The 25292-nt window shown below is 43.7% G+C and overlaps 1 protein-coding gene across 2 annotated transcripts in view; it reads left to right on the top strand.

The window, feature by feature from the left end:
• Positions 1 to 25292, top strand: part of LOC126183438 (plexin-A4) — a 963020-nt gene that overhangs the window by 891865 nt on the left and 45863 nt on the right. For both annotated transcript variants that reach the window (XM_049925426.1, XM_049925425.1), the window contains 2 exons: positions 16716 to 16816; positions 17242 to 17371. In XM_049925426.1, coding sequence (XP_049781383.1) covers positions 16716 to 16816; positions 17242 to 17371 — 231 coding nt within the window. The remainder of the gene's footprint in view (positions 1 to 16715; positions 16817 to 17241; positions 17372 to 25292) is intronic.

The raw sequence follows: 25292 nt of genomic DNA, 5'->3' as shown, positions 1-25292 counted from the left end.
TGTGGGCATGTGTCCCGAAACGCTTACTTTCCATGTTAGAGCTCATTTTATTACTTCTCTTCAAATCACATTAATCATGGAATGGAAACACACAGCAACAGAACGTACCAGCGTGGCTTCAAACACTTTGTTACAGGAAATGTTCAAAATGTCCTCCGTTAGCGAGGATACATGCATCCACCCTCCGTCGCATGGAATCCCTGATGCGCTGATGCAGCCCTGGAGAATGGCGTATTGTATCACAGCCGTCCACAATACGAGCACGAAGAGTCTCTACATTTGGTACCGGGGTTGCGTAGACAAGAGCTTTCAAATGCCCCCATAAATGAAAGTCAAGAGGGTTGAGGTCAGGAGAGTGCGGAGGCCATGGAATTTGTCCGCCTCTACCAATCCATCGGTCACCGAATCTGTTGTTGAGAAGCGTACGAACACTTCGACTCAAATGTGCAGGAGCTCCATCGTGCATGAACCACATGTTGTGTCGTACTTGTAAAGGCACATGTTCTAGTCGCACAGGTAGAGTACCTCGTATGAAATCATGATAACGTGCTCCACTGAGCGTAGGTGGAAGAACATGGGGCCCAATCAAGACATCACCAACAATGCCTGCCCAAACGTTCACAGAAAATCTGTGTTGATGACGTGATACAAACGTACCGCGCCACGGCTATAGCCCCGTGCTAATCCATACATCAAATGGTCATCTGCCAACTCCGCATTTGTAAACATTGCACTGACTGCAAAACCACGTTCGTGATGAACACTAACCTTTTAATGCTACGTACTGATGTGCTTGATGCTAGTACTGTAGAGCAATGAGTCGCATGCCAACACAAGCACCGAAGTCAACGTTACCTTCCTTCAATTGGGTCAACTGGCGGTGAATCGAAGAAGTACAGTACATAGTGACGAAACTAAAATGAGCTCTAACATGGAAATTAAGCGTTTCCGGACACACGTCCACATAACATCTTTTCTTTATTTGTGTGTGAGGAATGTTTCCTGAAAGTTTGGCCGTACCTTTTTGTAACACCCTGTATATCTCTTTTGTTACGCAGCCTTCCCTTCTACAATAACCTATGAAACCTTCCCTTTGGATTTCTATCTCTTGCTTAATAATAACAAATGATATCTTCTTTGGAATTAATTCTCTTTTATCAGTAATAATAAGTGCAATCTTCGCATACATATTTAAATGCTGCTTATTAAACGTGATTTGCTGATTATTTCGACGAAACATAGAATGTGTCGTCGTCGTGGCCCTCAATCGTTACCTGCAATAACCCAAAACTGTTCCTTACCTTTTTTGCTGTTACTGGATCGCCATCTGACTGCTACATCGAACTGCGACATGAATATACTTACTCTGTTTTACTATACTCTATTAGCTGCTGGTGGGCTGTCATAATAAGTGGCTGTATTTATTACTAAAGCTGGCGTTATTCTTTAATAGCAAAGCTGACGTTATTCTTTAATTAACTTGACTGAAGTTACGTAATTCATAGTTAAAATTTTTCTTGACAACAATAAAATTTTGCTAAGTTTTTCGTTGATGGTTTTTGGGATGGATTATAATCAGTAATACAACACTGCTGGCAAAAATTGATTACATTCTGAAAACGCTTCTTCAAATATTTACTGCTGGTAATGAAATGATTTTACAAACGTTCATATGAGACTTACTTTTTACAATAATCTTACAACTAGCATTGCGCAAACATACCTTTAGTAGTCGTGAGTGCCTTAAAAAAATTCAGTAATATTAGTTCCTCTTATGATCTATTGTAAATCATAGCTGGTGGCTGGCAGGCACACCGCTCCTCTCAACCTCTCGCTTGAGACCTGCTACCGACTCGCTTCACATCTCGCTTACTACTGACGTCCTACGAATGCTGAAGTGCGGTCTCTCCCGCCAACAATGTTTTTGGTGCAGACAATACCTGCTACCATTACAAAATGTATCAATGCGCGGTCTTTCTCGCTCTTTTCTTAAAATGTATCCATACGCGGTCTCTCCCGCCGTTTTTAAAATTATTTCAATGTGCAGTCTCTCCCACCAACAATACTTTGGTGCAGACATTCCTTGCTACCACAATTATTTCCAAAATGACAAATATTAATTATTCCTACTTAATCCTATTAATAGAAAATAAAAATCTTTCATAAATTGTGGTTTGGCAATAGAAATACACACGTCTTACAACCTGTTATATGGATATTATACAGGCAAAATACCCTCAAGCTGTACGAGGAATATAATAATTAAAATTAGAAATAAAGAATTTGCTGACAGATTTATTGCTAAACTATTAGTTTAATAAGTCATTCTTGAATAACACTAACACACATTATTTGGAAAAATGAAAAAGAATAGTAGACACCGACCTCGGGGGTGATCATTTTGGATTCCGGAGAAATGTAGAAATACGCGAGGCGTTACTGAGATACACTGAGGTGACAAAAGTCATTGAATAGCTATGTGTACATACACAAATGGCGGTAGTATCGTGTACATAAAAGGGCAATGCATTGGCGAAGCTGTCATTTGTCTTCAGGTGATTATGTGAAATTGTTTGCGACGTGATCATGACGGCACGGAGGGAATTAAATCTTTGAATGCGGGACGGTAGTTGGAGCTAGACGCGTGGGACACTTCATTTCGGAAATCATTAGGGAATTCAATATTTCGCGATACACAGCGTCAAGAGCGTGCCGAGAATAAAAAATTTCGAGCATTACCTCTCACCACGCACAACGCAGTGGCTGACAGCCTCCACTTAATGACCGACGGCAGCGGCGTCTGCATAGAACTGTCAGTGCTGACAGACAAGCGACACAGCGTGAAATAACAGCAGAAATCAATGTGAGACGTACGACGAACGTATCCGTTAGGACAGTTCGGCGAAATATGGCGTGAGTAGGCCATGCCGGCAGACGACCGAGTGCCTTTCTGACAGCACGACATCGCCTACAGCGCCTCTCCTGAACTCGTAATTATATCGGTTGGACCGTAGACGACTGGAAAACCGTGGCCTGGTCAGATTAGTTCCGGTTTCAGTTGGTAAGAGCTATGGTTCGAGTATGGTATAGACCCCACGAATCCATGGACCCAAGCTATGAACAAGGCACTGTGCAAGCTGGTGGTGGCTCCACAATGGTGTGGACTGTGTCTTTACATGGAATGGTCTGTGTACTCTGGATGTTCAGCTATTTGGAGACCATTTGGTTCAAAATGGTTCAAATGGCTCTGAGTGCTATGGGACTTAACATCTGAGGTCATCAGTCCCCTAGAGCTTAGAAGTACTTAAACCTAACTAGCCTAGGGACATCACACACATCTATGCCTGAATCTGCGACCATAGCGGTCGCGCGGTTCCACACTGATTTGCAGTCATTCACGGATGTCTTGTTCCCGAGCAACGATGGAATTTTATGGATGACAATGCGCTGTGTCACCGGGCCACAGTTCTTCGCGATTGGTTTGAAGAACATTCAGTACGGTTGGAGCGAATAGTTTGGCCACCCAGATCGGCCGACACGAATCCTATCGAACATTTATCGGACATAACCGAGATGTCAATACGTGCACGAAACCCTGCACCGGCAACACTTCCGCAGTTACGGACGTCTATATAGAAACAATGTGGCTCTATTTCTGCGGGGGAGTTGCAACGACATGTTAAGTCCATGCCACGTAGAGTTGCTGCATTACGTGGGGGAAAAGGGGGTCCAGCACGATGTTAGGAGGTATCTTATGCCCTTTGTAATCGCAATGGATCTCACATGATTGGTTGGAAAAAGGCAAACCTACGTTTATTGTACCGAGCGAGGTGGCGCAGTGGTTAGCACACTGGAATCATTCAAATCCCCGTCCGGCCACCAAGATTTAGGTTTTCCGTGATTCCCATAAATCGCCTCATGCAATGCTGGGGTATTTTCCCTGACAAGAGTATGGCCAATTTTCTTCCTCATTTTCCGCAATCGGAGCTTGTGATCCGTCTTTAACGATCGTGCTATCGATGGGAAGTTAAACTCTAATTTTCCTTCCTTCTTTTACGTTGATAACATTTATATATTTATAGAAAACGTTCGACAATGTTGACTGGAATACGCTCTTTGAAATTCTGGAGGAAGCAGGGATAAAATAAGGGGAGCGATAGATTATGCACAAGTTATACTGAAAGCAGACGGTATTTGCAGGAGTCGAGAGGCATGAAAGGGAAGCACTGGTCGGAAAGGGAGTGAGAGAATGTTGTAACCTATCGCCGCTGTTATTCAGTCTGTACATCGACAGACCGCAAAGGAACCCAAGGAGAAATTGGGAAAGAGAATGAAACTTCAAGGAGAAGAAATTAAAACTTCGGGGTTTGCCGATGACACAGTAATTGTGTTATAGAGAGCAAAGGACTTCGAAGAGGAGTTGAATGGAATGAGTAGTGTCTCGAAAAGATATTACAAGATGATCGTCAAGAACAGTAAAACAAGGATAATGGAATGTAGACGATTAAATCACATGATAATGAGGGAGTTAGATTAGGTAGTGAGAGACCAAAAGTGTCTCTTTTTCTCAGTTTTTCTGTTGGGGCGGCAAAATAAATAAAATTGTCGTTGTAGACGGGATATAAAATGCAGCTAGCGACAGCAAGAAAAGATTTTCTGAAGAAGAGAAATATATTTAACATCAAATGTAAATGCATGTTTTAAGAAGTGTGTTTTTTACTGCTATTTGTCTGGAGTGTAACCTTTTGCAGATGTGAATCGTGTATGATATAACAGTAGAGACAAGAAGAGAGTAGGAGCTACAGATGAATGCTGAAGATTATATGGGTAGTGCGAATATGTAGTGAAGTGGTACTGAATGGACTTCGGACAAAAAATACGTGGGCCGAGCGGAGTGGCCGAGCGGTTAAAGGCGCTACAGTCTGGAACCGCACGACCGCTACGGTCGCAGGTTCGAATCCTGCTTCGGGCATGGATGTGTGTGATGTCCTTAGGTTAGTTAGGTTTAAGTAGTTCTAAGTTCTAGGGGACTTATGACCACAGCAGTTGAGTCCCATAGTGCTCAGAGCCATTTGAACCAAAAAATACGTGGCACAGGTTGAGGTAAAGAAGGGATCGGTTGGTAGGACACATTCTGAGGCATCAAGGAATCGTCACTGTAGTAATGCAGGAAAATGTGTGTGTGTGTGTGTGTGTGTGTGTGTGTGTGTGTGTGTGTGTGACGGAGGGAGGGGGCGGTGTAAAGATGGTAGAGGGGGACCAATGCTTGAATACAGCAAACGGGTACAAATGAACGACGCTAAGTCGCAGTAGGTACGGCGTGGAGATTTGCATGAAACCGATCTCCGGAGTGAAGACGCTACTGCCATTACCGCTACTACTTCTTCTTCTACTACTACTACTACTACTACTACTTCTATGACGACGACGACGAGTAGAGAACTTGTGATCACGAATGCCTGTAAAAATCTTCTCGTGATTGTCTTACAAAGGACAAGGTAAGAATTGAGGAGTAAAATACTGAATATTTTAATGTACCCACTGCATGATGTTTTGCAAACCGTGAAAGCTCCTGCACTTGGAGCGTAACCTCTGTAACTGTACTTATTTAGACAGGAAGGTGAACCGAATTAGCAATGGTCAGCACGCGCATTGTTCTTGGCCGGTCTCTACACGCATTTAGACGAATGCCGGGTTGGTTCCCCATCTGGAACAAGGCACAAAGTCGGTTCTTCTCTCATTTTCTCTTTCCTAGTCCTATTTAAACTGAAGCTGACAATGTTAAAGGAGGTAGAGGGTGGCCAGATGCCCGTCCTGTCACCAGTGCGTTTAGTGTTATCACACATGAAAGTATGAGAACGTTTTCGAAATGTTTGCAAATCGTGTAACTGAAGCGGGGACGTGGGTGCTACCTGGATATTCACCTAATCGGTGGTGGGCAATCGCCTAGAAATCACATCCAGGTTGCCCGATACACCGGCCCTCGTCGTTACTCCACCTACGGATTCGATCCTAGGACGGCGCGTCTCCCCGAATCCCGGAAGCGGCTTGCTAACGCTTGTGCCTATCCGGATGGGTCAAGATACAAATTCGCTTCAAACATGAAAATACGCGGAACATAGTTTGCATTTTTGGCAGACTAGTGGTGTACACGACATTTCTGCACTTATGTCAGGCCTGGCCAAGATATGCATTCCCGGGGCGCGCTGCTCTAGCGCAATCGTGTCCACTTAGTGCTCCTGCTTCCACCACCACTGCGGTGTTCCGAGGTGTGAGTGAGACGGCTATATGGCGGAGGCTACACACGCGGGAATCTTGGGAACACGTGTTTTCAACATAGTGCGACTACTTCCACGTGGCGAATATTGAACCATACCCTTAAGCAGGATTTTATCATTAGTGTTTATTTTCAAATTTCATATTCTGGCAAAACAATAATTCTGTTATTTGATTAAGTAAGTACATTACATTGTGCTAATACAATGAACAGAGCTACAAAAAAGTTACATACAGGCATTTAAAATGTAACTGTGAAATTTATAAATTTATACATATTTCGATTTAGAATACGTAATATATTTGGAACTATGGCCCGTGATTAAGCAGATTAACATATGTTGCACCCTTTCGTTGGTGGAACTTCGTCAACTGCAAAAACAGAAATAATTTCACCCACATATGTTGAATCAAACATTGAAATAACTTCGGCGGCTTGTCTCCGTACCCGAGGATATTGTTTGTGGAATAAGATTTTGTAGAAGTATTGTAAAATCTTGGATTCAGCAGGTCGTTCAGCCGGATGCTACACTGTACATCTGTCTGCTAAAGTTGATGTCATCAATTTAAAGCTGATTTTTTCGTAGGATTAATTTTTGTTTGATAGCATCAATCTTGTTCGCCATATACACTGAAGAGCCAAAGAAACTGGTACATCTGCCTAATATCGTGTAGGGTCCCCGCGGGCACGCAGAAACACCGTAACACGACATGGCATGGACTCGACTAATGTCTGAAGTAGTGCAGGAGGGAAGTGACACCATGAATCCTGCACGGCTGTCCATAAATCCGTAAGAGTACGTGGGGGTGGGGATCTTTTCTGAACAGTACGTTGCAAGACATCCCAGATATGGTCAATAATTTTCATGTCTTGAGGAGTTTGGTGGCCATCGGAAGTGTTTAAACTCAGAAGTGTCCCTGGAGCCACACTGTAGCAATTCTGGACGTGTGCGGTGTCGCATTGTCCTGCTGGAATTGCCCAAGTCCGTCAGATGCACAAAGGACATGAATGGATGCAGGTGATCAGACAGGATTATTACGTACGTATCACCTGTCAGAGGCGTATCTAGACGTATCACATGTCCCATATCACTCCAACTGCACACGTCCCACACCATTACAAAGCCTCCACCAGCTTGAACAGTCCCCTTCTGGCATGCAGGATCCATGGATTCATGAGGTTGTCTCCATACCCGTACACGTTCATCCGCCCGATATAATTTGAAACGAAACTCATCCGACGAGACAACAAGTTTCCAGTCATCAATAGTCCAGTGTCGGTGTTAACGGGCCCTGGCGAGGCATAAAGCTTTGTGTCGTGCAGTCACCAAGGGTACACAAGTGGTCCTTCGGCTCCGAAAGCCCATATCGATGATGTTTCGTTGAGTGGTTTGCACGCTGACACTTGATGGTGGCCCAGCATTGAATTCTGCAGCAAACTGCGCAAGGATTGCACTTCTGTCATATTGAACGATTCTCTTCAGCCGTCGTTGGGCCCGTTCTTGCAGGATGGTTTTTTGGCCGCAGCGATGTCGGAGATTTGATGTTTTATCGGATTCCTGATATTCACGGCACACTCGTGAAATGGCCACACTGGAGAATCCCCACTTCATCGTTACCTCGGAGACGCTGTATCCCATCGCTCGTTCGCCGACTATAACACGACGTTCAAACTCACTTAAATCTTTATAACCTGCGATAGGCACTTCTTGTCTTCTATAGGCGTTGCCGACAGCTGCGCCGTATTCTGCCTGGTCACATATCTCTGTATTTGAATACGCATGCATATACCAGTTTCTTTGGCGCTTCAGTATATATTACCAAATGATTCTCCCCTTGTATTAAGAGACTTAACGAATTCAGATAGTTAGATGTTTGGCAAGGCCTGCCTTATTAACGTGACGTGCCGTCAGGAAAGACATGGCGACAAAAACAAACGCCAAGTCCTCGGTGAGCAAAGAATGATATAGTGTGTATATGCACAGTGAGTGGTCGTGGGAAGAACTCAAATATTTCACAAGTCACAAGATCTATACTAAGCGACAGTCAACAACGTCTGTCAGGAGGGGAAATGGTATTATGGTAATATATGTATATACACTCCTGGAAATTGAAATAAGAACACCGTGAATTCATTGTCCCAGGAAGGGGAAACTTTATTGACACATTCCTGGGGTCAGATACATCACATGATCACACTGACAGAACCACAGGCACATAGACACAGGCAACAGAGCATGCACAATGTCGGCACTAGTACAGTGTATATCCACCTTTCGCAGCAATGCAGGCTGCTATTCTCCCATGGAGACGATCGTAGAGATGCTGGATGTAGTCCTGTGGAACGGCTTGCCATGCCATTTCCACCTGGCGCCTCAGTTGGACCAGCGTTCGTGCTGGACGTGCAGACCGCGTGAGACGACGCTTCATCCAGTCCCAAATATGCTCAATGGGGGACAGATCCGGAGATCTTGCAGGCCAGGGTAGTTGACTTACACCTTCTAGAGCACATTGGGTGGCACGGGATACATGCGGACGTGCATTGTCCTGTTGGAACAGCAAGTTCCCTTGCCGGTCTAGGAATGGTAGAACGATGGGTTCGATGACGGTTTGCATGTACCGTGCACTATTCAGTGTCCCCTCGACGATCACCAGTGGTGTATGGCCAGTGTAGGAGATCGCTCCCCACACCATGATGCCGGGTGTTGGCCCTGTGTGCCTCGGTCGTATGCAGTCCTGATTGTGGCGCTCACCTGCACGGCGCCAAACACGCATACGACCATCATTGGCACCAAGGCAGAAGCGACTCTCATCGCTGAAGACGACACGTCTCCATTCGTCCCTCCATACACGCCTGTCGCGACACCACTGGAGGCGGGCTGCACGATGTTGGGGCGTGAGTGGAAGACGGCCTAACGGTGTGCGGGACCGTAGCCCAGCTTCATGGAGACGGTTGCGAATGGTCCTCGCCGATACCCCAGGAGCAACAGTGTCCCTAATTTGCTGGGAAGTGGCGGTGCGGTCCCCTACGGCACTGCGTAGGATCCTACGGTCTTGGCGTGCATCCGTGCGTCGCTGCGGTTCGGTCCCAGGTCGACGGGCACGTGCACCTTCCGCCGACCACTGTAGAGATGGGGGATCCGCTGTTGAACTAATTCATAGAGTTCAATCTTTCAAAGGAGTGAACAATCAGTGATTCAGAAAAAAAGAACGGTAGCTCCAAACGTTTCCCACGGCAGAGAGAGAGAGAGAGAGAGAGAGAGAGAGAGAGAGAGAGCATATCAGCAGCGCCTCTGCTGGTCAGAGCACAGTGCACGCCACACAACACAGCCAGCGCCGGCCTCTGCCCTGCTTCTACCTTGGCTGCCTGCATTGTGCAGTGCCCCATTGGATTTTGTGTTTCACATATGCCGTGCCGTCTCTGTGCGTCGTCTGCCGTGTGCACTGTGCAGTGTCTGGCGCAGCTTAACTTCGCATCGCACTCTGTCTGCGATCGTTTCAGTCGCACGTCCTGCCCTCTGGGCAGTTGATGCGAGCAACAGGACAGAGAGCCACCTAGCGGATAACATAGGAACTACTTGCAAAAACCTGCTCGCAAGGGAACGGACGATTTGTCTCGGAGCGGGTGAGTTCACCGCTCCCCCCCACCCTCGGAACTCACCCGCTCAACGCTCACCCCACCGTCTCGACTCTAGCCAGAGCGTCGAGCAAAGTGACTCAAGTGTCACTCTGGTCTCTGCGGTCTCAGCTCACGCAGTAATACAGCTCGCGGCTCGACCTGCTCGACTCAGCGCCTCTGCATCGGAGTTCGTCCCCACTGGATATTGTTCTTCGTAGTAATACCGCTATGTATATTACATTATTATGTTATGTGTACATCAATTGTTTTTATTTTATTTTTATTTGTTTAAACTGATTAGATTAGGTTCCTGATGACTCCTCTTACTATAGGATTTTTATTATGGACACTCGAATTTACACTTTAATTACGAGCGAACCGATAAACGTATCGCAAAATGTGATACACCAATACTTTCCTTGTTTTATTCTCCGTAAGGCTATATGCAGCACTTTCGTTTTACAGTCAAATGTATATATTTTTTTTTATTCTGGTACGGATTTTGCGATTTTAGGCGTCTTCGAAAGGAAACGTTCACTTTAAAAATATATGGCTTGCGATGTATTTGTATGAGGTTAATGAAATTTTAATACATTATAGCCAAATATATTGTTAATGTAAATCTCAAGTTACAACATTTTCCGATCACCCAAAAAACCACGATAGTGCAAAATAAATCAGTAATCAAAAACTTTGTCATATCGTGGAAATTTCAATAAACAATACAAAATTCTTACTCATTATCTGTGTTACTTCAAAATATGATCAGATAAGATCAAAATACAGGTATAGTACTGGAATAAACCAAGTTTAAAGGGCAATGTGCCTTCCATTTATTTTCTATTGTAAATGAGTGGTGAGTCATGAAAAAGAGCTAATTCATTTCAGGGAGTGAACAGTTCTGATCCAATCTCTGAAAAGAACAGTTTTGCCCATCTCTAGACCACTGGCGACAACATCGATGTACTGTGGAGACCTCACGCCCCACGTGTTGAGCAATTCGGCGGTACGTCCACCCGGCCTCCCGCATGCCCACTATACGCCCTCGCTCAAAGTCCGTCAACTGCACATACGGTTCACGTCCACGCTGTCGCGGCATGCTACCAGTGTTAAAGACTGCGATGGAGCTCCGTATGCCACGGCAAACTGGCTGACACTGACGGCGGCGGTGCACAAATGCTGCGCAGCTAGCGCCATTCGACGGCCAACACCGCGGTTCCTGGTGTGTCCGCTGTGCCAGGCGTGTGATCATTGCTTGTACAGCCCTCTCGCAGTGTCCGGAGCAAGTATGGTGGGTCTGACACACCGGTGTCAATGTGTTCTTTTTTCCATTTCCAGGAGTGTAGTTCACGCTCACCGGCCATTTGACCATCTTCTTCTGTGTGGATACACAAACAGTGCCCGAACTCTTACAGGAATCGGCAAAAAGCTTCGTTAAACCCACAATTTTTTTATGTCCCCTGCTTAGAAAATTCGTGCTTTGAAAGAAAAAATAAATAAACTTATATTATGGGTCCAACAACCTCCCCCCCCTCCTTAGGCTTCCATGCTATAGAAAATTTCCCTTAGTAGGATTTCGTATTTCTCATCTCTAAAACAAGAGAAGTTAGTTTCTTGTTGGTTGGTATTCTTGATATTCACAACAATCGGTTTACTTTCAGAGGAAGTGATTGTTGATGTCAGTCAGCTGTTATTTATCTTGTAAACTTGCAGTGAGTTAGTGCAGTTCCCAACACGTAGGTCTCAAGGAACTTTGGTGTCCTACACAGCAAAAACGAAACCGAGTAAAAACTTACTGATGTTGTCAACAATGCACCAAGATAAAAGGCACTGTTGGAGGAGAGAAGAATAAAACCGAGATAAATGCATATTATAATTCCACTAAAGGTGGAATTGATACCATTGAACAAATGGCGCGTATGTACACCTGTAAGAGGGGAACAAAGAGATGGCCTCTATCTGTATTTTACTCTCTCATCGACATTTTTGCTATCAATGCAACCACCATATTCATCCCGCAACATCCAAGATGGAATGAAAAGAAACACAACAAACGGAAACTTTATCTTCTGCAAGCTGGGATGGAACTAGTGAAATTGCAGGTAGAAGAAAGAAGTGCCAATGCAACAGGGTTATCTAACCAAATTGTTCAATCAATGGAGACTATTCTACAAAAGAAAATCAAAGAAGTGACAACAGAAGCACTACAGCCTCCTGCAGGGAAAGGTCGGTGCCATATTTGTGTAAGAAAAGCTAAAACAAAGAAGCAGAAGTACAACAATCTAAGTAAACCAAAACAGTATTGTGGACAGTGTCATAAACATGTGTGTAACACACATTCAGAAAAAAATTGTGAAGTGTGTCTCGTGCCTTGAAGTTGAGGACTCAGAGTAGTCTATTGTATATGAACACGTCTGTATTTTGTATTGTAATATGTCAATTTTTTATTCACCCAATCCAATATTTATAACAATTAACAACATTTATAAACTGATGCCTTAGTTAAAATACATAAACCATTTTGAAAGTTGTAATTTTTCGTCAGTAAACTTATTTAATACCTGTGGGCTCGCCGAACCCCCCTCCCTTAGGCATCCAAGTTAGAAAAAAAGGCTTGGGCGTCCTAGGGTTAATGCACCAGGCGGGTGAAGCAGTAAAATGGCAAATGGCCCAGCATTAATTAAGACAGATTTGTCTAGCCTAATAAAAAATTGTTCTCAGGCTGCCAACCGCGCCGGTGCCTAACCATGCGTGTTTAACCTGACCTAGCAGAAAACGCTCTTCTATCTCCATGGACCTTCGTTGACAACGATTAGCGTCCGGTATGCTGTGTCGCCCTATTGTCTTTCCAGTGAAATCGCGATGACGAGGAATTTGCGAAGGCGCCATTCTATGTTGCTCAAATCTTATTTGTCGAAAAATAAATAAATATTGTAACGCGCTCTTATAACCGAGAATAGCCACAGTCGTCAACATATTCGTCTTCGTATTTGCCTCGTCTAAATCCTTCTTCTTCTTCTTCTCCGTCTTCTTCTCCTTCTTCTTCTTCTTCTTCTTCTTCTACTTTTTCCTTCTGTCCCGTCTTCTCGTCTTGCTTTCCTTCCTTGAACACTATTCCTCCAGAATCTGAGTCCAATTCCTTAAACACTTCGCCCGTGGGAACCGGCGAAAGAACACCCAATATCACCTGTTAAAATGCTGAATAACAGTCCGTCTCATAATGCTGGGGACATCATCAGGAGTTGTAAATATGCAGTTAGTATTTTCAGACTTAAACAAGCTCAAAAAACTGAGCTGTTTGTTTCAAACTCTTAACTGCGTCTTCGCCGGCCGGGGTGGTCGAGCGGTTCTAGGCGCTACAGTCTGGAACCGCGTGACCGCTACGGTCGCAGGTTCGAATCCTGCCTCGGGCATGGATGTGTGTGATGTCCTTAGCTTAGTTAGGTTTAAGTAGTTCTAAGTTCTAGCGGACTGATGACCTCAGATGTTAAGTCCCATAGTGCTCAGAGCCATTTAACTGCGTCTTCGTTTATTGTATTATGATTTGTGGAATATCCCAACGACCTGTTATACTAGATTAATAGTGATTCTTAAACATAAACCGCGATGCAAGCCATTTATGTAATAAACGAGTTAAATTTTCTATGCAAGGATTGTTCTATCTCCATTGAATAGCATATAAATCCATAAATAGTTTCTTGAGGGAACATGATATTATTAATTTATTTCATCCCTGAAATGTATAAGACCCTTCATTCTTTTTAACACTCCTCTTGTTATGATTTGTTTCAATCACTGATAACTTTAGTGATGTTGATAACCAAGTCACCATCAACTAACAGTTAAACGCCCTTAGTTTATGTTGCACCTATTGATTATAGTACTTGCAAATAACAGGCAACAAAAATGCGACGAAAGAGTGCAGAGCCGATAATCAGATTCATGTACTGCGACTGATACTGCAGACGCGATGTTTCTTGCTCGACTTCTGTTCTAAGAGCGACTAAAAATATCTCCTTTGAATCATGCTTGTTTCCACTAAATCAGTGTATGTGGTTTTCGTTATATTACACAAACTAATACACTGTGGTAACGTGGTCTGAAGGCCATATCTGTCTTTAAGGTAACATTAGTTCTCCTGGCGTACTGACAATGAGTAACAGGGCCAAGTCATCTACGCTAAAGCTTTGAGGGATGGCTGCGTGTGCGTACACACACACACACACACACACACACACACACACACACACACACACACACACAGAGAGAGAGAGAGAGAGAGAGAGAGAGAGAGAGAGAGAGAGAGAGAATTTTTGTTGTGGAGAGAAACGAAATGGGAACAAGCAAGTATTCAGACTTTGAAATACCACGCGGAACATTGTATTCCTTTATGGTCCCTACGTTCTTGTTATACTTCTTTACGTTTTATCTGATCACTGACACGCTGTTTTAGCTGAAATACAAGAAAACGCACTTTGTGCTTCCAGGGGCTGCTACTAGCTTTTCTACTTGAGTGTCCCATTAGACCCCGTTGCACCAACGAGTGATAGGAGAGCCGAAGCATTCTGCCCTTCATTCTCGTTGCTGAAGTCACACGTCACTTTCGAGGGGACTCGAAAATCTCAATCTTTTTAACGGGGTTAAAGTAATTGTCGAAAGTTCAGGACAAAACTGCTTTGTTGCTGGTGTGTTACATACAGAATACGGTACACATTCCACTAATATGTAGTTCGAAACCCGCTTAACATTTTCAAGGAACTGTGCACCACAGATGAAATGGGATGGCTCCACATTTCTCCAGAGTTGTTTCATCTACTTCCTGAGTTATTTCTATTTCAACAATTTAGAAGTCTCAGACAGCATTAAACAATTAATTCTCGATTTTTCTCATGTCTGAACATAATTTTGTTGTTAGTCAAAAACATGAATTCGTAAATTCAAAGTATTTCTCCTCCTTTCATTAAGATTTTCGTTTGCATGGCTTCAGAATCAACAGTCACTGTTATTTAGCCATTAGTACTTTCATCTGTCTCTTGTGTTAACTTCACCAGATTTTCGTTCATATCTTTGGTAAACTCTGTCCGATCATGAGCAAATTGTTAGGAGACTTATGTCTGCATTCTTGATGCCGCTGATGGGTTAGATTTCAGTATCTTCGTTCCTGCGGCTATCTATAATATTATTCGTTTTCAATTTACTGCTTACTAGTGTTCTGAAGCTACCACACATACTTTTTACATCGTGAATCTTTTTTTAATGACATACCGCTTCTTTTTGTTGTGGGTATTAGGTTTTGCTTGCATTTTACAAGTGTATTTTCCACACTTTTCAACGCTTGTAATGTTACCATTACGTCGGGAAACAGCAGGCTTGTTCTCGTGGCTACGTATTAGAAAATTCATTTTGACAGAGCAGCACCTAAATTTATCAGTGCTATTGGTTATCCAAAAATTAAATACTGGGCGTTACATCACATCTTTGATTTTAGGTTTTTTTTTTTTTTTTTTTTTTTTTTTTTTTTTTTTTTTTTTTTTTTTTTTTGTGCCCCGTCAGTGTAAGTTAATAGACAACGGATGGTAGATGTAATACACACATCCAGCTTTAAAGTTTTTTTTCTTTTTACAGAGTTCTTCTTTCGTGGGTTCAGTTGTTGATTTAAAAGACACTTTCTCACTTAACATCCCTTCTAATGTGGCTTCAGCAACGCAAATGGGTTCCTGCACAACACTACCTTACCACACGTTACTCCGAAAAATGGTCCTAATGGCTCTGAGCACTATGGGACATAACATCTGAGGTCATCAGCCCCCTAAAACTTAGAACTACTTAAACCTAACCAACCTAAGGACATCACAGACATCCATGCCCGAGGCAGGATTCGAACCTGCGACCGTAGCGGTCGCGCGGTTCCAGACCGTAGCGCCTAGCGGCCGGCCGTTACTCAGAAGATCCGTGTAATTTACACTAGTTTTAAATTTGAACCTCCTCCATTACATCAAAATAACATAACCCTTAAGGGTGTTGGTAAACAGCGCCATGGTACCCGAGTGAAGTTTACTTATCTTCGTCCTACACACTGTTTCACACTCCGCGTACCGTGAACGTCAATATTTGTTCGCCCTGCAACGACATTTCACCATACGTATGATACTGATATTGATTGAGCCTTAAACAGAACATGATCTGCCGTCTAAACATTGTGGAATGCGATGTATATGCCTTCTGTCTGTTACACTTAACTTGCTTACATAGCCAGCACTTCATCAACCTCGAAGATCATGTACCAACCTTACAAACTGCCGCTAGTAACTAAGCATTTTAGCTGTTTGCATCTAGTTAGATTCGGTAGTCAGCTGTTATGGGTCCTTAATGGTTTCGCCCATTCATCCCTTCCTGAATCGGCCAAGGAGAGATGTTTCTCCGGGTGTTACCGCCATCACTACTTTCGAACTGTGACTTATGGCACTTGGGCACCATGCCCTATCAATCAAAGTCTGCTTTCCTTCAATTCCTGGACAATGTTTGGTTCCGTTATCAACTGTCTAAATTTGGTTCAAATGGTTCAAATGGCACTGAGCACTATGGGACTTAACATCTATGGTCATCATTCTCTACATTTGGTGTGCCATTATATTCCTCATAACCGAGTAGTGTCCCATATCTTATATATATTACACATTTTAAACAAATGTAGAAAATGACAATTTAGAAACAAAATTTTGACAGGAGGCACGTTGACTTCCCCTGCGGGGACTAGAGAAACTACACTTCTGTTACTCGTCAGCCTGTTTTTACTACAACATTATCATTTATGTTACAGGTGTCCAAAGTGAAAGTGCAGTCGTGCAGTGTTTACAAGACTTGCTGGGACTGTTTAGGTGCCAAGGATCCATACTGTGGCTGGTGCTCTCTTGAAAATAAGTAAGTAATGTGCCAAGTCCTGTGAGACTTTTTATCATACTTGGAATTGATTTTATCATTATCTAGGTTGCAGTGCATTATTTCTCTTAAAATCTAGTTTGCTTCAAGCAAATACAGTATTCTTGTCTTAATTTTAACTAGACCAAACTTTGAAAATTGAATCACTAATAGTTATTGTAACACTACACTGAACTGAACTGAATTTTTTATTGAATGTTAAACTGCCTCTTTAGTACGAATATAGTTTATCTTAAGGTCGCAGATGAAAAAAAAGTCTGTCTACTAAACCCTTTAAATACAGTGCAATGATGTTGGCCCATTAGAATGTCATTTATTGTATAATAGAACCACTAATTATTCAGACCTATTCATTTACGGCTTAACACTATCAGAACTGGAACTAAATTACTGAAATATTTTGCTAGATGTAGCCTCCGCAGTGATTGCCAGGATGCTGCCAAAGACCCACTGTACTGGATTTCCTATAAGAGTGGACGTTGTACAACTATCACAACTGTGACCCCAAACCAGCTGCAGCGAACTACAGCTAGAACGGTATGTACCGTTTCCTACAAGATCGTTTTCTTCTCTGTCTGTCTGTCTGTGTGTGTGTGTGTGTGTGTGTGTGTGTGTGTGTGTGTGTGTTTTGAGAGAGAGAGAGAGAGAGAGAGAGAGAGAGAGAGAGAGAGAGAAATGGATTCAGAGATCATACGTATAAGGAATCAGTTATCTGGTAAATAGCTGTTGACAACATTTTTGGCTAAAGCAAAAGACGTAGGGTGAGAGGCTATTTGCGTTACCACTTGCAAAATACAGTATAACAGATATAGAAGTGGTAGATTATTTGTATTAAGGTAATTCCTTCTTTATTTCACATTACATGTTGCTCACAGTCTGTTAATGTTGAAACTAGGAAACTGATGAAAAGTCATCATCATGATTTGACTGTACACTGTATCATGATTCCTGTATTTATTTTTCTTGCTCTTAAGTCAGGTCATGGATTAAATTTTTGACAGTTGAAAATCAAATGAAAAGAAAGGAAATGAAATCACCAAGCATGAAAATATTTCCATTATAACTGTTGTATTGAATGATGTTCTACAATATAATTTCACATTCTCCAGCAGTACATTCCATGCTTAATTTTCCTTGAATGCGAACTTGACCGAATGAAGGTATCATCACATTTTGTAAGTTGATTGTGTAATTGTATGTTCATAAACACTGATCTGTTTAGTTATGCTTGTGAATGAATCAGCATTTTCCTTTCATTATTATTTTGTTGCTTTGCATGAATCATATTCCATGGATTTTGTGAAGAGAAGTTTCCAGGCTGTAGAAATATCTCTGGGATGTACGAGGGCGCGCTGAAAAGTAATACCTGTAAATTTTTTATTCTGTTCTCAATATTGGTTGAGATATTACATGTAATGCCTATTACTCGGGCGACTTTCCCGCTTCGCTGATAAATCCTCTGCTGCTAGAGGGCCCCAACGTGTGGCATGTAACTTGGTGGTGTGTAACGTAACTATGTGGGCGCATGAGAAACAGCGTGTTGTAATCGAATTTCTAACTGCAGGAAACGTGCTTCCAATTGCAATTCATAGAGAAATGAAAGATGTCTCCGCTTATGATTGTATCTACACCAGTAATGTGCGAAGTTGGGTTGTTCGTGCTCGTAATGAAGGGAAATGTGGTGCTAACCTAATGTTTGTGGCAGAGCTCGAAGTAGGTTGATCTTATACGGCAACCAGTGAGACTCGTTGGAATCCGATTGAAGAACTCATCAGAGAAAATCATTCGATAATACATGCAGCTCTCGGGTAAATGTGCCATATTACGAGTGTGTGTACAGGCCATCATTGTAGAACTGCGGTACAGAAAACTGTGTGTATGGTGCCTCAAATGCTCATTTCTGACATGAAGCATGGGAAATGGGATATCAGTCAACAATTTATTTGGCATTTTGAGAGTGAGGGTGATGGTTTTCTTAATAGCATTGTGACAGGTGATAAAAGCTGGGTTCGTCATTTTGACCCCGAAAATAAGAAAACATCAGTGGAGTTCCATCACGGAGGACCACCAATGCCCAAAAAATTCAAGACCATGCCATCGGCAGGCAAAGCCATGCACAGCGTTGTGTAATGTTCAGAGTGTGATGAATTTGAAATTCGTGTCTAAGGGCACTACCACAAACCCTGAAAGGTACTGCAATACCCTCAGAACACTGAAAGAATGAATTTGAAGAGTTGGTGCACACCCTCTCCTTCAGCATAACAGTTTCAGGCTGCACACAAGCACTGTGACATTTGCAGCAATCTGACGCCTTGGGTTCACTGTCACTGACTGTAGACTCTCGACTTGGCCCCATCCAGTTTTCATCTGTTAGCAAAACAACACAACAAGAACACCTTTGAGGACTTCAGTCAACAAAGTCAAACATTTTACAGTGACAGTACCAACAAACTGGTCTCTCGTTGGGAGAAATGTGTTCTTTGACAGAGTGACTATGTTGAGAAATAAAGGTGTAGATAATGCAGAATATTAATTATTATTGTGCTATTTAAAAAAACTTCAAGAGTTTTCACATAAAAAATTCCGAGGCATTACTCTTCAGCACACCCTCATACATTTTTAGTGCAATGCAATAAAATGGCTTAACTTTACAAAATATTATTGTATTACAATGCTGATATTGATTATATTACAGCATAATACATTAATTTTAAGAATTTCTATGAAGGTACAGTTCACTGGAGTAAGAGTTTTCCAACAGATCTTTAATTCACTATGTTACCCACAAGACATTTAATGTGCCTTGGCACGTTGTTGAATACATGTGCACCTATATATGTGATTCTTTTCTGTGTTAACGTTAAACCTTTGGAGTCTTTTTTATTGTTTTTTTGTGTTATTGGAGTAGTCTGTAAGTTAACTGCAGATCAAGCAGTGTTCATGATGATGAAGTGGGCTTTCCCAGAAGAATGCCCCAACTGCTGTCCTGTAACCCTGACAATTAATTTCTCTTTTAACACCCCCTAGAGGGCTCACAACTCTTTTGTGAATATGTGCCTGGCCAACACGAAGCCCTAGTCCTTGCAGTGCTCCTTTCCTTTCTGTGCTGCAAGTTCACCCTTCTATTATTCTTTCCCCTCTGCCTTTGCACTGGATGGGGCCGACCATGCATCGATGTGGTTTACGATACTGGACACTTGATTTCTTCCCTCCCAGTATTCTACAAATTTTTATTCTTAACCGCATGGTCCCCATTGATGGGTTTGACCAGCTATTCATCTTCCAAATTTTACAGAAGTGCAGATCGTGTGGGAAAGGTTGCTCACTGCAATGTATATTCCACCTTTTGAGCCTTTCTATCTTTGCACCCTTCCTTTCTGGCAAAGGTAATACACCCAAAAACCCAGCACCCAGTGCATTAGTCATTCCACCGGGGGGGGGGGGGGGGGGGGGGATGTAAGTCACCAAGTACCTGCAGGGTGGTAGCCCCCTGAACACGCAGGGAATAAATTATTGGTGCCTGAGCTGGAAGCTCCCTGTGCATGCTAAGGAGCATGTGCCTGCCATGTCTGGGGCACAGGGACTCCAAGCAATCATTTACTGGCCAGGTAGCAATTGCTATGGCTGGGTGGCATCCATGAGGAGAGCCCCCATTTTGAGTGAGTGGTTCCATAGCGGATGACTCACACATGAAGTGAATTAAACTTTCTTCTGCTGGTGGCTGTATGGCCCCAGCAGTGTCTTCCGAATGAATGACATATTATAGCGCAGAGAAATATGGTGCCAAAATGTTTCCTTCCCTGGCTACACTGTGGGAGTATCGTAGGGCTAGGGAAAAAGGGAGAAATACTCTCCCAAATGCTTAGTATGTTCTAGGACTGATGGGGATTTATATTGTACTACAAAGCCATTATTCTTTGTTGAACACCTTCAGGACTGGTTTGGGGAAGTAGCAGTGATTTCAGAAATGAAAAGTGGTTCCGTTCTGATTAAACATAGCATCCTCTGCTCAGACACAGATGCTGCTCCCCTATGACAAGCGGTGTGACATTCCAGTAACTTTCACAGATCCTTTGTCCCAGTATGATGCAGGAAATCAACCTCCACTGTGATCTCCTTTTACAGACTGATGGTAAGTTATGTGATAATTTGGAGTGATGAGGTGTGCATTTTCTGTGTTATGTCCAGCAGGGCCCAGATGATGATAGGGTTGATACTGGGAGCTTCATCTTGGCCTTTGAAGGTGACTCATTGCCTGAAATGCTCAAGGTGATGGGGTATTGATGTGATGTGAAACTGTGTGTCCCCCCTCCCATGTGTTGTTACAAAACCATGAGATTCAGACACATGTCTCCACATTGTAATACCTGCATCATCTGTAGGAATTGTGGATGTCAGTTGCACCTGAACATTCCTTGCACCTCTACTCCCATCTGTGTCAACAGTGGGGATCATCATTCTGCCCTGCTCATTGGATGGCACGGTCTTCCAAAGAGAGAAGAAAATCAAAGAATGCAAGACTCTTGACCAAATCAGGTATCAAGATGCCAAGAAGTAGTATGACCATCTGCATCCTACATGGATGATGATGTATGCTACAGCTACGGCAATGTCATCCTCTCTAGCACTGTACCATTGTCCTCCATGTTTCCTACTTCAGGCCCTTACAGCTGCTCTATTACATCCACTCCCCTGGTGGTTGCAGGGGCCACCTCCTACTGGTTACCACATACCCCCTTTGGGAGTAATGAACTCCCCACCCACTGGGGACATCAGTCTTCAACCCCAGCCAGAGAAGCAATGCCCTCTTCCAGCATCTCTTACCAGGAATGGGTCCCTTGGGGTGCACATTTGCCAGGAATCTGCTGATCTGCAACCAGATGCCAGCCAGTGGCTTGAGGGAGCCACAGGTTGTGGGTCATAGGACTTTGTGTTCCTCCTCTGTCCCAGAACCTAGGGTAGACAATCCCTCATGGACATCATAATCATCTAAAGACAAAAAAACAAAACAAACAAAAAAAAAACTAGAAGAAGCACTCTGAGAAGAAGGAGATTCCAGGGGCCATCATGCCACTGGACATATAGGTGGCATTCCTGGTGCCCCCGTGGCTCTAGACCCCCCTCCACCCCACATCCTGATTCTGAACTATTGTGTATTGATGCCATATCCTCACACCTAGTGGCAGCAGGCACTCCTGAGGCATGACCTGCCTCCTTTGGCCCTTCATTGATGATGCGATCTTTCAATGGAACTGTAGCTGTTTTTTTGGCCACTTGGTTGAGCTATGACACCTCTCATATGTTTCCACCTGCTTTTTACATTACCCCCCCCCCCTCCCCCCAGGAAGCCTGGTTTTCAGCAATGCAGACCCATACCCTCTGTGGCTGTCGGGGCTGTTCTGACTATGGAAGAGCATCGGGCTGTGTTTGCACACACATTCTGGACTCTATCTACAAGCAAACACATGCCACTTGATACAACTTTGGAGGCTGTGGCTGTTAATACAAGCATGTTTCTGGATTTTACTGTCCATAATACATATCTACCTCCTGACAATGAAGTGTCATGGAATCTTGGTCTGCACTGTTCTCCCAGCTCCCCCCTCTCTCCCTCCCTCCTCCCCTCTCACATTCCCTAGTACTGCTTGACTTCAATGCCCACAACCCTTTGTGGGATGGAACAATGACCACTGTCAACAGAAAAGATGTTGAAAGCTTGCTCACAGAGCTTGATCTTTGCGTTTTTGAATACCGGTGTTCCCACGCACTTCATTGTGACATGTGAATATTATTCCCCCATTGATCTTCCCATTTGCAGCTCAGACCTTCTCATCTCTAGCCATTGGAACCTTCGTGATAACCTGTGTGACAGTGATAATTTACTGTTCACCTGGGTGTCCACGTAGATGGGGGGTCTCAACAAAACTGGTTGGGATGCCCTCTCCTCTGCTGTCACTCTCAGCACTCTGCCCTGTGGAGATATCAATGTGGCTGCCCAGAGCCCAACTGGAGCCATATTATATGTATCTGACTTATTGATACCCTGTTCTTCCTTCTCGGAAGAAAGTAACTTGGTGGACCCTCAAAATTGAGATTGTAAATGAGCTCTCCAATGGTATCTGTTGATGGTGCACCCCACTACCTTTAAATGGCTATGTGCCCAGGTCCACTACACGGTAAAATGCCAGAAACAAGAATGCTGAGAACGGTATGTTGCTACCATTGGATTGTGTACTCCTCCTTCCCAGGTTTGGGCAAAGATTTGACACCTCTGTGGACACCAGATCTCCACAGGTGAACTTGGTATCTCTCTGAATGGTGTTATCTACAGTGAGCCAGACTGTCACCAAACACTTCACTTTCCACTATGCTTGAGGCTCTGCATCTGAGGGTTATCAGCTTGCATTTCTTGTACTCAAACAGTGGGTAGCACAAAGTCACTTACCTTTCACTATGTCACCTGGAGCCATATAATCCTCCATTCAGTGAGTGGGAATTCCCTTTGCCCTGACATGGCTCCAGGGCCAGAACACACCCTCCGCCAAATGGTCAAATGCTAATAGGTGGATTGCAATGTCACATTCTTGACAGTTTCAACTATATCTGGAGCGTGGATGGTTGAATTCCCATCTCAGTGGCGAGAAAGTGTGATTGTCTCAGTACTGAAACCAGGTAAACACCCCATTGGTGTGAACAGCTATCACCCAATTAGTCTGACTAGTGTTCTCTACATGTTGCTCAAATGAATGGTGAGCCAGCACCTGTGTTGGTACGTTGAGTCTCAGTGTCTTTTGATTCAGTCCCAAGGAGATTTTTGCCTAAACCATTCTACAGCTGACAGTTTGTTCTGCCAGGAGTCTACTATCTGGTCAACTTTTGCCCAACATGTACACCTTATAATTTTTTCTTTGACTTGCAAGAGTCTTATTATGATGCCACATGGCATCACAACATCCTCGTTTCCCAGCATGAGTGCTGTCTCCACAGCCCACTCCCAATTTTTGTCCAGAACATCTTGTCACACTGTACTTTCCAGGTTCAAGTCAATGCTTCCCACAGTAACCCCCCCCTCCCCCCTGCTCCCACCAATACACAAGAGAATGGTTTCCACAGGGCTCTGTATTGAGTATGCCTCTTTTTCTATTGGATATTGAAGGTCTAATTGCAGCTGGGAGGAATACAGTGTCACTGTCCATGTATACTGATGAGTTTTGCATTTATTATTGCTCCTCAACTAAGGTGTTGCTGAACACTGACTGCAGGGTGCTACACAGAAGGTGCAGTCCTGGGCTCATACCCATGGCTTCTGGTTTTCAGCCACCAAGACATGCATCATACACTTCTGTCACCATCGTACTGTACATCCACAAAAAAACTCAATCTTGATGACCAGCTGCTCAATCTGGTGGAGGCTTATCGCTTTCTGGGACTGCTGTTTGATGCCCAGTTGACCTGGCTTCCCCATCTTTGCCAACTTGAGTGAACATGCTGGTCACATCTTAATACTCTTCACTGCCTGAGTGACTCCAGATGGGGTGCAGATTGCTGTACACTTTTGCAGCCCTACAAAGCTCTGACCCTGGCCTGCCTTGATTATTGGAGTCTAGCATATGGTTTGGCATTTCCTTCAGCATTGCAGATGCTGAACCCTGTACACCATTGGGGTCTAACATGAAACAGGTGCCTTTCAGATGAGCCTTGTGGCTCCTATGGGTAGTTGTTAGCAACTACTGCTTAACTATGCAATACATACTAGCTGCTTCCCTGAGCATCCAAGCTACCATGTCCTCTTTCCTGGTAGGGATATCTACCTCTCACAACAGAAGCCCAGGTCACAGTTCGCATACAGGGTCTCTGCTCTGAACTCCAATTTCCCTCACTGTCACCTCGTTTTAGGGAGATATTGGGGATGCCCCCGTGGTGTGTATCCCATCCTCAGAAAGTCTCAACTTGTCTTTGGACCAAAAGGCTCTGTAGACCTCATGATTTTTCGCCACCCATTCCAGGCTATCCATTGTGGATATCCGGGTTTGGAAATGGTATACAGTAATGGCTCTGCAGTCAGTGGACAAACTGGTTTTTGCCTCTTTGCATTTCGGGTACAGTGAACAACACTCCCTGCCAAATGGGTGCAGTGTGGTCACTACAGAATTGGTGGCTGTAGCTTGAACCCTCACTCAAGACGTTAGTTGTTGCACCAGTAAGATGCTCTTAATTGGCAGTAACTCCCTAAGTAGTCTTCAGCCTATTGACCAGTGCTATCCTGAACATCCATTGTTTATGACTGTCCACCCCGAAACCCAGGTCATGTTGTAATCCCAGGAAATGAATGTCATGACTGGTTGGCCAAGTTGGCTACCAGGATGCTGACTTCAAACATGGGGGTTCCAGAACTGGATCTTTGGTCAACACTACCCATCAGTAGTTGGAGGCTTGGAAGAAGGATTTGTGTGCCCTG

This window comes from Schistocerca cancellata, chromosome 4, assembly GCF_023864275.1.
Source record: "Schistocerca cancellata isolate TAMUIC-IGC-003103 chromosome 4, iqSchCanc2.1, whole genome shotgun sequence".
Classification (NCBI taxonomy): domain Eukaryota; kingdom Metazoa; phylum Arthropoda; class Insecta; order Orthoptera; family Acrididae; genus Schistocerca; species Schistocerca cancellata.
Note: the sequence above shows the minus strand (reverse complement) of the source record. Positions and strands in the feature narration are given on the sequence as shown.